This window comes from Fragaria vesca, linkage group LG2 (genome assembly GCF_000184155.1).
Source record: "Fragaria vesca subsp. vesca linkage group LG2, FraVesHawaii_1.0, whole genome shotgun sequence".
Taxonomy (NCBI): Eukaryota; Viridiplantae; Streptophyta; class Magnoliopsida; order Rosales; family Rosaceae; genus Fragaria; species Fragaria vesca.
In genome coordinates this window covers 22,200,822-22,216,619 of record NC_020492.1, presented here as the reverse complement: position 1 = coordinate 22,216,619, position 15,798 = coordinate 22,200,822, and the positions used below count along the sequence as shown (strand labels likewise).

The 15,798-nt window shown below is 39.1% G+C and overlaps 5 protein-coding genes across 5 annotated transcripts in view; 4 read left to right on the top strand and 1 right to left on the bottom strand.

Moving 5' to 3' along the window:
- Positions 1-1,776, top strand: part of LOC101304934 (cation transport regulator-like protein 2-like) — a 2,433-nt gene extending 657 nt beyond the window's left edge. The window contains exons 3-9 of the mRNA XM_004291223.1: positions 133-209; positions 305-361; positions 566-622; positions 738-781; positions 886-957; positions 1,075-1,154; positions 1,274-1,776. Of these exons, the coding sequence (XP_004291271.1) occupies positions 133-209; positions 305-361; positions 566-622; positions 738-781; positions 886-957; positions 1,075-1,154; positions 1,274-1,452 (566 nt within the window). The 3' untranslated portion in view covers positions 1,453-1,776. The remainder of the gene's footprint in view (positions 1-132; positions 210-304; positions 362-565; positions 623-737; positions 782-885; positions 958-1,074; positions 1,155-1,273) is intronic.
- The window catches only part of LOC101312889 (group 2 truncated hemoglobin YjbI-like), a 771,661-nt gene that overhangs the window by 668,534 nt on the left and 87,329 nt on the right, over positions 1-15,798 (top strand). The window lies entirely within an intron of this gene.
- LOC101303478 (proteasome subunit beta type-6-like) lies at positions 2,573-4,967 on the top strand. The gene is made up of 8 exons (XM_004291218.1): positions 2,573-2,794; positions 2,904-2,980; positions 3,071-3,126; positions 3,219-3,291; positions 3,393-3,504; positions 3,939-4,012; positions 4,329-4,403; positions 4,520-4,967. The coding sequence occupies exons 1-8, from the start codon at positions 2,674-2,676 to the stop codon at positions 4,652-4,654; spliced, it is 723 nt and encodes a 240-aa protein (XP_004291266.1). The 5' UTR covers positions 2,573-2,673; the 3' UTR covers positions 4,655-4,967.
- On the top strand, positions 5,068-6,784 carry LOC101312311 (protein AIG2-like). Its single transcript, XM_004291249.1, has 5 exons — positions 5,068-5,225; positions 5,308-5,380; positions 5,459-5,551; positions 5,956-6,039; positions 6,467-6,784. The coding sequence occupies exons 1-5, from the start codon at positions 5,089-5,091 to the stop codon at positions 6,590-6,592; spliced, it is 513 nt and encodes a 170-aa protein (XP_004291297.1). The 5' UTR covers positions 5,068-5,088; the 3' UTR covers positions 6,593-6,784.
- LOC101314431 (L-arabinokinase-like) lies at positions 7,019-15,178 on the bottom strand. Its single transcript, XM_004291171.1, has 29 exons — positions 15,071-15,178; positions 14,870-14,977; positions 14,695-14,763; positions 14,525-14,608; positions 14,329-14,405; positions 14,113-14,179; positions 13,840-13,897; positions 13,655-13,722; positions 13,505-13,567; positions 13,264-13,317; positions 13,082-13,184; positions 12,892-13,001; positions 12,429-12,548; positions 12,286-12,342; positions 11,833-12,008; positions 11,585-11,753; positions 11,064-11,147; positions 9,973-10,098; positions 9,663-9,793; positions 9,507-9,588; positions 9,329-9,416; positions 9,195-9,238; positions 9,010-9,105; positions 8,832-8,908; positions 8,264-8,464; positions 8,015-8,180; positions 7,791-7,862; positions 7,403-7,606; positions 7,019-7,289 (listed from the first exon to the last, which is right to left on the bottom strand). Exons 1-29 carry the CDS (start codon positions 15,176-15,178, stop codon positions 7,170-7,172), a joined length of 2,982 nt encoding a protein of 993 aa, XP_004291219.1. The 3' UTR covers positions 7,019-7,169.

The window sequence follows — 15,798 nt, the reverse complement described above, 5'->3', positions numbered from 1 at the left end:
TNTCTCTCTCTCTCTCTCTCTCTCTCTCTCTCTCTCTCTCTCTCTCTCCTTGTGGAAGACAATAATGTGCATACTGTAATACTATCCGACTCCGAATAGATTGGTTCTGATAATTATTTATTGATTTATTAGCTTGCATTGATCATCGGGGTACACCTGAGCACCCTGCAAGAACTTGCACATTGGAACACCAAGAAGGGGCTATTTGCGTAAGTACATCTTAATGCGTGATCTTAGGCTGATGTGTTTTAAGCAAATGCATAATTATTATCTATTACTGACTTTGCAACTCCTCTTTCAACAGTGGGGTGCTGCTTACTCTGTGCGTGGCGGCCCTGAAAAGGAAAGACTTGCTATGGAGGTAATGTTTCTTTAATAGTAAACTTTATTAGTATTGTAGTGATGTAGGCAAACTTAGAGTGTTTGTGGAACTGGGAAAAATATATGTGAACTGAGATAGAAGTGTGGGATACCTACTTATCCCCCTAACTAAAAGTGCTGTTTACTTATCCGAATTCGTATTGTTTGGAATTATATTGATACATTTTGTTTTTTCCTTTTGCAGTACTTGGAAAAGAGAGAATGCGAATATGATGCAAAGACTCTTGTGAACTTTTACAAGGTAAGATTTGTTTAAGATACAGCATTGTCTGTCATGCCACTTCTGATTGTATAGTTTCAACCTTTGAATTATTGATCTCTACAATTAGCCTTAACATGTGCTCTGTTTGATATAGGAAGGGGACTTCTCTGATGAGCCTTCTTTGACAGGAGTCATTGTGTAAGTTGCATTGCAACATATCATTTTATTTCCATTTATTTACCAAGAGAAATTTAAACGTTTTGTGAATGACTTTCCTGATCTTTATATTCTCATATATGCAGTTTCACATCTACTCCAGACAAAGAATCAAACAAGTATTACTTGGGTCCTGCTCCACTGGAGGATATGGCAAGGTAAAGCAGATGACACTTTTCTTTCCTTTTATTGTACTGGTGGTGGTGATTATATTGCAATTGTTATTGTACCGAAGATTGGCATCTCAACTGTTCCTGTTTTTCTGTATTCTGCAGACAAATTGCAACTGCTTCTGGGCCATGTGGAAACAACAGAGAGTACTTATTTCTGCTGGAAAAGGCTATGTTTGATATTGGTGAGCAATCTTTTTACACATCCACATAACAGATGGTCAAAATTACAATGAGACCAATCAAACACACTTCTTTACTGTTTTAAACAGGGGACTAACATAAGAATTGTTGACATGAACAGGCCATGAAGAGGATTATATTATAGAGCTTGCAAATGAGGTGAGGAATGTACTTGGAATTGTTGGGAAGGGAATTCCAAAGGATAAGAAGTTGACTGGACCTACCCACATCCCACTCAAGTCCCACATCCCAGTCATTCACTTGCATCCTCTTCCTGAAGCCATTGCCATGGACTCATAGTCTCGTGACATCTAAGAGTTAAGGAAAGAAGATCAGTCAAGTTGAGGAGTTGAGGAGCCTGTGCCCAGGGTCGATCAGTTTTATCTTTAGTTTGATTTCACAGCAGACGGCCTTTCCGTTTGATAATCAGGGAATCCATCTAACCTCATAGGTATTAGGTTTGAGGTGCGGCAGAAGCTTTGGTTTGGAATTGTCAGGAATGAGGATCACTAACAACTGTTGTTCTTTTATGTTTCTTTCTTTTTCAAACGATATGCAAATGTAACAGTCTCGATGAGTTTAATTTACAGAACGTTTCAATGAAATTTAGTTTCTTCCATTTATGTTTCTCAGTTTCTGTTATCATGTGAGAACTAGGATGATGTGTGAACAAATCAATTCCGAGTTTCAAATGCAGACTTCTCTGTAGCAGCATAAACAGAATGTAGAACTGGGCAAGTAATCGGCCAAACTTGACCTGACCATAATTCAATCAAAGAATTCGTTCTTCAAACGAAGTCAAGTCTTTAGTCCTTGGAAAGAATGGTTGCAAAAATCTGACCGTCTTCATAACAGAAAACAGTCTGGTGATAAATGAATATCATCTCATCTATCTTGTTGCAGATTGAACCATTGATCTAACTTCGGCACACCCCAAGGCTTCCGGTACTCACATTTTCAGTTTTAGTAATCCAACCACGTAAACGTATTCAATCCAATGCGTTCGGTCTATCATGTCACATTTTGAAAGCCACTCAATTTTTCTTTGATGATGACAATGATATAAGTTATAACCATAGGCGAGAGTCGAGGATCTACATATTAATCATGATCAAGTGAATATTAGGGATGTAAATTCATCACCTACCTCTAACTTGTCCACCACAAAGTCTACCGTCTCTTACATGTAACATTAAGGGTACCTAACATTAATTTAGATGATGCTCATTAAGATTGACAAGTTAAATGTGGGTGGTAGATTTGCTTCTGTATATTAGTCGCAAAATTATACGACACATTTAGAACTTGTGGGGCTCCATTATTTGCAAGCCCAACTCGAAACGGAAAGAAACTACATCTCCGGCCCAAACATGGATTTGTTTACAACACACAATGTTGGGTCTAAAACCCAAATAAGAGAAACAACTTGTTCAGAAAGTCATTCTGAATAAACAGATCAAAAACCCCTCTTTCACTCTCTCTCTCCAAATTTTCATTCTCAGCAAACCAAAACCAGAAGCCATGTCTCACTCATCAATGGACGATATGAACCTCAACGCCCCTCACTCCATGGGCACCACCATCATCGGTGTCACCTACGACGGCGGCGTCGTCCTCGGCGCCGATTCCCGAACCTCCACCGGTCAGTCTCTCTCTCTCTCTCTCATAAAAACCCTAACTTTTTCCGCTTCAAATTTATAGAATTTATTGCTTGATTTGTAATTCTGTGTATCTGTTTGTTATGGTTTTAGGTGTCTATGTTGCGAATCGGTGCTCTGATAAAATCACGCAGCTCACAGACAATGTCTATGTGTGTCGTTCTGGATCAGTACGATTCTCAGCTTTGTTACTGCTAGAGTTTATTCAGTTTGTCTGTTTTGATCGATTGTTTAACCTTCCGAGATTTCGCATTTTGCAGGCTGCAGATTCACAAGTTGTTTCCGACTATGTGAGGCACTTTCTCCACCAGCACACGTCAGTCACTTTTGCCTCTGCGCCTTTTGTTTATGCTTGTTAACTATTTGTATTGCGGTTTTGGGTTTAATTGTGTGTTTGTGATTGTACAGCATTCAGCTAGGGCAGCCTGCCACTGTCAAAGTCGCTGCGAATCTCATAAGGCTATTGTCCTATGGCAACAAGGTTTGTTTTGGTTAGCTTTTCAGCTATTGTTGTTATGGTGTGAGCTTATTTTGTAGTTCAGGTAGTAGTTTGTGTTTTGAAATGTTGTTTTGGCTTGGCAGAACATGTTGCAAACCGGTTTGATTGTTGGCGGGTGGGACAAGTATGAAGGGGGAAAGATCTACGGTGTTCCTCTTGGTGGCACAGTTGTAGAGGCGCCCTTTGCCATCGGAGGTATGCATACTAAAGCTCTTTAAAAGCTAGTTGTACAATTTTCATACTATAGGCAGTATACGTTGTGCAAGTGAGTTTGTCTTTGTATGCAGAACAGTACGGCATATTGTTCATCAGTTGGAATTAGATCTTTAGTGAGTTATGGTCTTGTGTTAGAATAATTGTGAACTTATGGATTATCATCAACTTGGATTTGGCTAGTATACATGTGCTTGGAAATGTTAGATGTGCCTGAAGTACATCCCGAGAATTCATCTTGTGGTTAATGAAAATGTCTTATATTTACTGGCGATTGAAATTGAAACACTCTATATCGTGAGACTGGTTTCAAGAGCATGCTTTGGTTATCTCTTGATGTGATTTTCATTTATTTGGGAGGCTCATTGCGATACTTTTGCCTGTCTGGTGTTTTGACCAACATACTTTTGTTATAGGGTCTGGCTCTAGTTACTTGTATGGGTTCTTTGATCAAGCATGGAAAGAAGGAATGACCAAGGAGGAAGCAGAGGTATGTATCTCTTGATGTTTGAAGTTGATTTGCCGAGTAATTAGCTTGAAACAAGTTGGTCATGAATCATGGGACTTGACTTTGTTTTGTTTTAATCCCCTAAATGACTGGAAGCTTCATGTAAAAAACATAAAATAAAAACAGATCAGTAGAACTTTTTTCATTTTATGGACCCTATACACTACATGTAGGTAGGTATGATATCTTTCAAGCTTTCACTGTAAGAGTTGATGTTCAGTAGTTCAGCTAGTGGAAAAAAGGGATTGTTTTACGGTTTGTGTGCGGTTGTTAACAGCCCTTTTGTGCCTTATGGCAGGCGTTGGTTGTAAAGGCTGTTTCACTGGCCATTGCTCGAGATGGCGCCAGTGGTGGTGTTGTCCGCACCGTTGTGGTATGTTTTCCATTAACTCTAATTGTGACTAAGCAGGTCCTAGCTTATGTATGCAACATGCATGATACATGACCATGAATTGACATTTGGCCATTCTTGTTCGTATGGTTTTGCAGATTAATTCTGAGGGAGTGAAGAGAAACTTCTACCCCGGTGACACACTGCCACTGTGGCATGAAGAGTTGGAGCCCCAGAACTCTCTTCTGGACATCTTGGCTGCTGGTGATGGCCCTGCCCCTATGACCGAATGAGGCTATGAGGCTACCAATAGGATTGTGGTTGCATGATGTTGAACTCCATGGGGAATTGTTTTACGCCTGTGATTTAGTTGTATGCTGGTTCCTCTGCGAATGTTAAACCGTAGCTAATGTGACATTCGTTGTGTAATTCTTCTCAATTCAGTTCTTGATATCGAAACAGTTGAACTCAACAACAGTAAAATCTTCCAAGCGCTAAACCTGCTTAGATTGTTTAACACCTTGCCTCTGCAAAACTCTCTTAACTCACAACTCTCCCGAACAAATAAATCATTGTATTAAGAAATTCAGATGTCGTTTATAATGAACTGAGACGACCTAATCCGAGTAATCCCAGTGTCAAAAAATAACCACATGATAATTCGACGTCGTTTTGGTTACTTGTTTATAAAGGAGAAAAAGTTTTGTTCTCTTCTCGTCAGAGAGAGATGAGTTCAGTGGCGATGGCGAACTCTCCGAGCGTCGGCCACAACGTGTTCGTCTACGGCAGCCTGATGGCGGAGGACGTCTGTCGAGTCCTCTTGAATCGAGTCCCTCAATCCGCTACTGCTACTCTCAATGGCTAGTAAGTCATGAATCTCTTTGCTTTTGTGTTTGAGACAAGAAATGGAAATTTGATTGATTGAAGAACGTGGAATGTGTTGTAGTCATAGGTACAGCATCAAAGGACGTGTTTATCCGGCGATTCTACCGGTTGAGAATAAGAAGGTTACCGGCAAGGTAAGCTGTGTGACCAATTGTGGATAAAGATTTCATGATAGGTAATGTTTGATTGAGAAGGTGTGGTTTTTTGTGCAGGTCTTATTAGGCATCACAGATCCTGAATTGCATATTTTGGATGAGTTTGAGGATGTTGAGTATCAGAGGAGCACTGTTGAGGTCTCTTTGATGGTATAACACTCTCACTTGTTCTAGTTCAAGGGCCAGCTGGCAAATTACTTGAAATTTTGATGCCTTTTGTTGTGATGGAATTGGACTGCTTCATAAACTTTTCATCAGATTCTTTCCCTTGAATGAGATCAGAGCTTTTGATGTCGCTTTGATGGTGAATCTGATATTACTATCATATTTTGGATCAAGAATCACTCTTTCATTTCTCTCGGTTTATCCAACTTACAATTCTGATGCATCTTATGTGATGGTGTTGGACTGCTTATCGATTTTATGGTCTTAGGGAACATATATGTCCTGTGTTGTTTGGATGAATTGTGAATATGTGATAGTACTTGTACATGCCTATATGTTTGTGCATTTGTAGGGAGTGCTGAAAATAAAGGTTAATGATTTCTTTGCAGGATAGTTCTGAGAACTTACGAGTTCATACTTATGTCTGGTGTGACAAAAATGACCCAAACTTGTATGGAGAATGGGATTTTGAGGTAATTCTCTTATCATTCTTAGGACCAAAAACCACATAAATATATTGGAAGATAATTCCTTCTTTGTTTGACCTGCTACATTGTCGCAATCATTATTTTGCATCAATATAGACGCACACTTACAGACATCTTCAATGCCATTGTATTGCTGAAGCTACATGAAGTGTGTTAATAAGTTATTGCAACTTAGACTACTTTTACCATGGAATAGTTATTTCAATTTAAGAGCAATCCGATCAAGCATTTTTTGATTAGTCTAGTGTCTAGCACTTGTACTCTGAGAAATGCTGATCCTTTACTTTTGGCTTGATCTTATTAAGAGAAACCAGTAACAGTGTAGAGCTTTTACCTATTTTAGTTTGTGCTTTCTTTACTTCTGTTTAGTTGTCTGGTTTCTTAGTTGTTTCAACTCCTTGAAAATGGCAAGGTATGGAAACAAACGCATATGGAAGACTTTATGAAGATGACTTCTGGTTTCATGGAAGAGCTGGAGCAACCTGAATCAAAGCCTAGAGTTGCAACATACGAATCCTTTTATCAGAATGATGGCTAGAAAACCTCCTAGATAGTGATATTATACTCAATTTGTTGATTATGATCGATTTAAACTTCTATTTTTCTATCATCAAATGGTTACCATTTGTGCTTTGATTTAGAAGATATTTGAGTTCAGATTCTCCTTTTGTGATGTGTTTCTGTTTTTGAAGATTGGTACATAGTCGGATGAAGTTCTCTTGTTCTACGCTTTCTGATACTTTTCTCTCTGTCTTATTTTGGGCTTAAATATAAGAAAATAAGAAAGATGAAATTTAACGAAAAAATAATGATTTTCGACAGTTCTTCCCACCTGTTGATTGGAGCTTTAAAATGGTGAGTTTGTACTGTTGGTAATGAACTGGATTCCTTGATTTCGTCTAATCCTGCAAATTGATCAGGGGCAGGTTCGATTTGCAGTTGCACAACAGTAACGGGAACTAGTCCAATCTTTTCACTTAATTTCTTCCAAGAATGAAAGACCAACTACTACCAATTGGCCAACGAGTCACAATAGAATTGTACAGTTGTAGTTGCAGAGGTTTTTAAAGTTAACCAAATACTCGAAAATAATTTATATTTCAATTTTGTTTCTACTAATTTAGCTTGACAGTGCGACGCCGGATTCTTAGATGGCCAAACTTTCCTGCACCTGGTGATGAGCCCTCAAAAATAAATGGCATATACCCTGTTGCAGCTTTGTATCTCTGCTGAATCTGGAAAAGTTTAAATGATCAAGGTCAGTTATTCATCTTAATATGGACAATGATTCTACCAACAACATTGAAGTCCACATTTCAAATGTTAAGCCTCATAATGAGAGAATTACCTCAAATATTTGCTGGCTGCTCTTGAGGCAATTCCTGCCAACCACGCAAACTGTTCCACCAGAACCTCCACCAGTAATCTTTGCTCCGTATAAAGCCCCGCCGTCTAATTTAGATGATTTACTATGCTGCATCTCCTGTACCAACTGTACAAGCCTATCTGTTCCATCGGAACCAAGGCCACAGGCGCTGTAGCCGTAGTGGCACTGCAAAAGAGGAATATGTTCAGCATTTTAGATTCAGCAACTCAATAATAAGTGCATTATCATTAAAGCTAGCTTTTTATATTTGTCCTTACTTCACACATACCTGATACAATAACTGCAACTCAATAATAAGTGCATTATCATTAAAGCTAGCTTTTTCTATTTGTCCTTACGTCACACATACCTGATACAATAACTCTCCAAGAGCCGCAAGCTGATAATCTGAATTTACAGATGTTAAAAGTGCTTTGAATGCCTACATGGCAAATAACAAGGAAACAATATGTGAGCTGATCCTCTCCATCGTAACACCAAAAGGAAAACCATCACCCATAATGTATGGCAGATAGGCAGAAACTGTCATAAGATGTCCAATAAACAAATCAACCAGGAAATCTAACCACTCACCGTAACTCGAAAATTTTCATATATAGGATGTCTAGTAGGCGCTCGCACTCCATAGTTACGCTTCGGATCAATAACTGTAACTGGGTCACTATGATCAACATACTTATCCAGAAAAGCCTCACCAAGTATGGACTCGGGAAGTATCTTAACATAAAGATCCTCGTATCTGAACTCAAGTTACATGTAAATGAATTAATAAACCTTCATAGGACCAATACAATATAATAAAATCCCAGTAAAGGGACTTACCTATGAGGTGACAGGTTGCACAAATAATCTAATGAAGCTTCAGCTTTAGGCAGTTCAAGACCATCATCCTCTAACTCGTCAGCATTCATCCCATTGCTATTGGACAATGATTTAGACATAATTGTAGAAGCTGTAGACTTGATGATCGTCCGACCCATAAAGGCACCTATCCTAACAGATCCATAATCCGCACCACCAACACTAAGCAAGGAGAGAAGCCACACATGAGTATATAATCTTATGTTTCTTAGGTCCTTTTAACACTACTATGAGGAAACTTAATGAGCCTAACATAAGGAAGAACTACTGAACTAGTCTAGAGTGTCTAGACTATATAGGATTCTGATGACTGGCACAGAATAGCAACATAATGCTTCATGGAAGTGTCCATCGAGTACTACAGCATACATGACTATTTCTGCACATCTAATCATTATATAAGAGAAACATCACTCATTATAAAAGTTGCACTGTTGCAGGACAGATTTTAGCATATGTTGGGTTCAATAATAAAACCTCTACAGCATGAAACTATAATGCAAACTAGAAATAGTTATAGAACTCCTACCTGTGTCTAATGCCTGAATCGATTCCCCAAAATCGGACATGGCTAGGAATTTCTACAAGCCCAAGTACCTCAGCAGGCTGTACAAGAAGAAGCAAAAAATCAAGTAGGATAGACATAAATTCTCAATCTTTAAAATACTGCAGCAAAGGTGCTTTCTTCCACACTGACAATGGCCTACCTGGCAGACCATCGCAAGAAGTTTGTTGGCTTCACCACATGCAGAAGTCATTTGGTCCATCACACCGCACGGAGCTCCAACAATATGATTCTCCACCTATTTTAGAACAATGAACATAAATTAGACATGGTAAACATACAAAGAAAAGGAGTTGGATATCGTCAAAAGTTAGCTAAAGGTGCAACCTTCTGGCAAAGTAAAGCAAGATCTCTGGGACTGATGTTTAATCCTACAACGTAAACAAGAAGGCTTCAGTCATTGCTTGTTGCATCATAAAGTTAAACACAAATGGCCAGAAGGCTCTTTTTATATGGCTTACCATGGGCAGCCGCTATAGCAGACATTGTAGCAACCTCTATCGAAGCAGAAGAAGAGACCCCTTTGCCTTCCGGAACTAAAGAGGATACCTGTATGTTATGACACGTCAATGTTGTCACAGAACTATTTTGTACAGCACACGTCTTGAGGTAGTGGCAGCATATTCAAGTAGAACTTACCAACAAACTAATGCTATCCTCAAAGCGTACACCTAGTTCTGTCATTAAAACCAGAATGACACCCGCAACATATGCTGCCCACCTATAATTAAAACCATGTGATTATTAAAGAATATTAGAGATGCAAACAAAAGTAAAACCAAGAAGGCAACCTACTTTTGAGACGGATCTTGTGAAAAATATATTTTTGCCTTCTCATATGAGATTGGATGATCTCCGTCCATAAAATCAGATAGATCCATGTCAAAAGTAGGACTACGATTGCTCAACTCTGAACCATATGAGACCTGTTGCAAACAATACCTAGAACCGGTAAACACATTTATCCAAGGCTGAAAAATATGAACCTAAGTTTAAATTGGGTTCAGGAGAAACTACATCTTCAAATCTCCAAAGATGAACATAAAACCCACTTCCTGTCTAAGGAAAGACTGGAAGAAATACGATACTTAAGGCCGATACATACAATTTGCAGGACAGGTGTGGAGCTCTGTCCTTTGGCTTCCTGACGAGCCAGGGCATGCTTCCAGAGCCTATGTTTACTTGGTTGATGTCTCTGTACAGCAACATGGCAAGCTTCCCTTATGGGCATCTGTGAGAGAGAAAAATTGTGTGAAATAATATAGGAAAGACCACACCAAAAACAGCTACACACCACCATATATCAATCACAGAAGGCATATTTAACTCAAATGACTCAGAATTAAATGACATTTGACATAAGGTTTTCATAGTTCCAAAATTTCAATCTTGTTTTCAATATTTTTCATGCTCCTAATATGTATAACCCAACGTCGCAGCTGAGCTTTCCGTTAATTCAAATGACTTCTTCAAAAACAAAAATTAAGTAATTTCGATTTTACCCAGTTCGACCATGCAAAACCCTCAACCCATCCCCCCAAAATGAAAGTATATGTAGTTGTTTTGGCATGAAACTCCAACATGCATGCAAAAGGAAGGAAAATACATCACAACCCAAAGAGCATTTAATGAAGGATGAGGAGAAGTAAAAGTTATGCAAATTATGATATAATAGACATAATTTATATTATTTCTATATATAGAGGCATTCTCATGTGCGGACGTCCGCACCGTTTTACGGTGCGGATTTCCGTCCGTTCAACACCGTACAGCGCCGCGCGAGAGCGCGCCTCCACCCTAGCGGACTCCAGCAGCTTCCCCGACCACTTTCCATCCCCGGCGACTCCGCCGAATTCCAGTTTTCCGGCGAGATCGACTTTATTTGAAGTTTTGGGTGATCTCGTCGGAAAACTGGAAAAGAACGGACTCGCCGGGGATGGAAAGTGGTCGGGGAAGCTGCTGGAGTTCGCTGGGGTGGAGGCGCGCCCTCGCGTGGCGCCGTACGGTGGCGAACGGACGGAAATCCGCACCGTAAAACGGTGCGGGCGTCCGTAGCAGAGAAGCCCTGTCTATATATATATATATATTTTTGGACAACGATATTATTTCTATATTCTGTACAGATATATTCATATTTTCACATATATCTGTACATATGAAGATAGAACTAATAACCATCAAAGAAAGAGCAGGAACCTGCAAGACAAGGCTTCCTGAATAGTCAGCAATCCCACCCATTACATCTAATCGTCCAGGCGCTCTTGCCACAAAAATATCTTCCTGTACCCAAAAAATAAAATAAAAATATTATTCTCTGAATAAACTATATTAGTAAGGATATTTAATTAACGGTGCTACCTATAGACCAAATTAATATATTTCTGTGTAACTAAGCGGTAAGGATTTCTACTTATATTCTTTAGTGTCATGGGGAATGCATGTCTGACATATTACCATATGCAAAACATATCAGAATAAACTAGACCACTAAGATTACTTAACACTTTTGTCAGAATTAACAGATTACTTCACCTTAAATAGTCGCTCATAGACCAAATGAGATACACCCATCATGTCATGGATAATGCATATTTAACAGATCGCCACATGAAAATAACTAATTAATATTACTGAGTCCTCTGCATCCTCTGTAAACATTTTCTGATGGAATTATGACCATGATAAAATCTATGAGCTTTAGTTGATATAAATGAGACCTCCCAATTGAAGAGTCCAGCTGCAGCCTTCCGTTCCCTCTTCCGCCGCTTCTCAGTAGCTTTTTCAGATTCATACGCAGAATCTAATTCTGCCAAGCTCTTCAGAAAAGTCATTGTATCGGAAAGACCTTGAAGATCTCCATGAAGAATATCAAAGTCTTCAATGCATCTAAACATAAAAATTGGTTGATATTACAAGAAATATCCACTTGATTTTAATAAAAGGCACACTAATTGAAGATGCATACGAGTTCATTAGGGAGCTCTTCTCATCAGTCTCACTCATTTGGCAAGTTGGTGATCCAATTCGAAGTTCAGTTTCAGCATTTGCATACCACTCGGGGATGGCCATTTCTCGTCCAGGTACCCTTTGAAGTTGATACCCAAGAATTATAGCATCTCGCAACCTTCTTGCCCCACTAAGCTACATTCCAGCAAGAGAAGAGCGTAAGTAGAATATATGAATTACATTCCTTTCTTTTTTTGTGTGTGGTTGCACAATTTTCCTATTAATTCAAATACCATGGAATTGTGTCATAGTATAGTGCTAATTTTGTTCCTCTATTTTTTTATTTGTCAGGGTGCAAATAAACCAGTCACAACTACAGCCCAAGGTTGATTATGATCAAACTGTTTGGTATTGAACTTTTAGACATCTACGCCTTTGAAATTACCAATGAAATTTGACACGTGTGAATTACCTTATCTGATGCCCAGTTTTTCCCAATAGCTGTTTCTTGAAGGACCTGAGCTGCCACCTATAATTTTCAAATCTGCATATTACTACAAAGATGCTAAACTAATTGTATAACTAAATACTTGTCTATAGCAACAAAGGAAGTACCTCACCACCATTGGTGCCTCCTTCATAGCAAGGTTTTAAACTGATTGCACGCTCAAGGTAAGGTCTCCAATGACCAGTGAGCAGATCTCTCCTAATCATCTCAACTCCGGATTGATAATACTGTTAAATTATTTTAACCAACCATAATCAGATGTTTGACCAGAATGTTTTAAAGAGAGGCGAACAGAATGATGACAATGAATGACACACATGAACAAATAGAAAAAGTATTTTACTATTAGAAAGTCAATCTTTTCTTTAGGTCACTTCCGCAAAATATAAATGACCTTTAAATTTAGTGATTAAAAATATTAGCACTAGAGAGGAGAGAATTACACATAGAAATTGAGCACAAGAGAGGGTAAAAATAATATTTGTCTGTGTGCATAGAGTTGCCAGTAAATTTCAGAAAAATGGGGGAGAGGAAGAATTTGGTGCTCAAAAGATAAAGGATGAAACGAACCTCAAGCATATTTCTCAAAAAAGGTTCTTCATTGAAATAATCTCTGCGTACAAAGACAAATGGTAATTTGAATGCAAGGGCTTCACTCACAGTGCCATATCCAATTTTTCCTGAAATAGTAGGAACTCGAATAAATTTAACTCTATCAACTTAACTTAGCTCAGTCACTCTTAAAAGTCTCAAAATTTACCCAGCATACAATCGGATGCCGCTATGATATCAGGAGTATAAGCATCTTTTGCAAGCTTCCTAAAATTTGGTGGAAGCTCCTGGCTCTCCGAAGCACCACAGAGCTGAGAAAAATAAATAAATGTCTTTTAGTAATATTTCTAGCCAGGAAAAACAGGTAGAATCTATGATATGAAGACATACCAGGCCAAGCCATCCAGGGGGTAGAAACTCCTCTTTCAACTTCCAGCCTGATGGCTGCAAATGAGAGACAGAACTACAATTAGCAAAATGTGGAAGATAACTCACAGAGCGGTGAATCATATTAGAAAACTAAGGCACAGTAAGATTAGTATTATAAATTCACGAAGTAGAGTCTGGGCGATCATCTCAAGAATTCAATGATTGTATAACTAGAATGTACAATAGGTCATCCATGGTATACCTGTCCACCAAAGTTCAGAATGACTAATTTGACATCTTCTTCAATTTCCAGTTCCTTCCTCACCTATAACCAGGAAAACAGTGAACAACTATACACTCAATTTAATTAAGCAACTGAAAGACTTTGCAAAAAAGATTCAGGAACTAAAACCTCTTTGCGGGATCTGTGTAACCTCCTCACAACTAAAGGTACGTCAATTACATCACGGAATGCAGGCACTGCAAAAGTATGAATAAAATATAAGAAAACATCCTTACTGAACCCTAGAGACAAAGAGATGAAGGCAATAGAGACAGGGAAGCCACTGTCTGCAGGGTTGTACAAAAACTACATACTTGGGCAGTATCCTGGGAGGCGAATCAGGAACTCACAGTGAGAATAATCTTCTGCTATCTATATCCAACACAAGGAAATTTACCGCAGAAATATCAGATTTGATGATGCAACTAGCCAACTAGTATGATATTAAATCAATACCGTGAGAAAATAACAACTTTCATCAGCATGATTCACAACCTAAAGGTGATATTTCGAGATATGGGCAGATAATATCAAATCTAAAAAAATGTAAGAGTAGATGATTTAGAATAAAGAACATGACAGATCACCTGCCAAACTATAGTACGATGATGACTTCCGGCAGCCATGACATACTCAGCATAGATGAAGTCCCAGCTGTACAGATTTTCACAAACTTGAAATGATTGTACAACTTACAAAACCAGTGATTATTTTGAACGAATATCTCACATTATTAGAATATGCATTTACATTTGAAATCTACAAGAGTTTGAGTTAAGAGAAATGCTGGCATCAACAATTACCTGAAGTTAGTGACACAGACAGAGCGAATCCCAGCATCGGCTGCAGCTCGGCACGCAACTGGAACAACATCTGAAACCTGTTCTTGCACAATTTTACAAAACCGCGAAAGTAATGAACATAACTACAAACTCCCTTCAATCAATAGCCTAATATCGGAAAAGCTCAAACTTGCAACCAAAAGAAGCATTCACTTACCACCAGGTCAGCTTTGATGGAGGTCAGCCACTCTACTTCAGTTTTCAATATAGACTCCCTAGGCACCACAGCCGTCTCCGAATACTAGTACAACAACCACATATATATTACAAACGACTACAAATTGCTGTTATCTCTATCCAAACTCCAAAGGCTCAAAATTTCTATACCTTCTCCAAAGATGCAAGGCGATCGACTGTCAATGCATCCGCCTGAACCGCTCCACAGTCCAGCAGCACCTAATTTCCACCACATTCAACACAATCAACTAAACTCGCATCCTACTGCTCTCAAAATCACATCAATTTGGATGTTGAATGCGAAATTCGACTCCGAAAAACTCACCTTGCGGATGAAGAGCCGAGGCGACTGAATCTCCGAGGTGAAAACAAAGTCAGGAGCTCCGGTGACGACATGCACGTCATGGCCGGCGAGGATCAGGTGCCGCACCACCTACAAAACCACCGCATTTATTTATTCTCTCGTGATCAGCAATTAAACAATTCAGAGTAAAATTCAATTTCAAAGAAGAGAGAATTTTGGAACCTCGACGACGCGAGTGGCGTGGCCGAAGCCGTGGCCGGTGACGTAGTAAGCGAAGACGAGGTGGTGCCTGGAGGCGGAGACTCCGTCGGCCTCTTCGTCAATCCTCATAGCTCTGCTCTCTGATTGGTTTGTTTGAACTAATCAGAAAAGAAATGTGATCATAGAAAAAGAGTGACTGTGTTTGAAACAAGTGAGACGGTAAATTGGTTAAGAGTATTTATAGCACGCCGAATGCGTGAGAGTGAAAAATCAAAACGGATCAGTGGATAAGCATTGGAGTTGTCGATGTCATCGGGGCTCTAACAAACTTCTGTTCTCGGTGGCAGTCTTGCAGTCTTACTCATCTTCATCTCTATCTTCTTCTTCCTCCTCCTTTCTTTTCTGGTCAGCTCCAGTTGAGTTTGAAACACGTCACTGCCCCCTCAACTTGACGGACTCATTTTTATGATTTACCTACAAATTTGGGCATCAGTTTCCAACTCCATTATTACCTGCTTTATTTTCCTTACGGATTTTTTGTTTTGGATAACAAGGGTCATGAACTCACACACTGCAATAGCTCTGCATTGAGAGAAGCTAGTGGTGCAATGGCACGACGTCATTCCTTTTCAGTCGAATTGAGTACCCTTTTTCTGCTGGGAGGAATCTCAACGACCAAGTATATTCTACAATAAGATATCTTTAAGTATTCTTATGCTCTACTTTTTTTTCTTTTGCTCTTTATATCA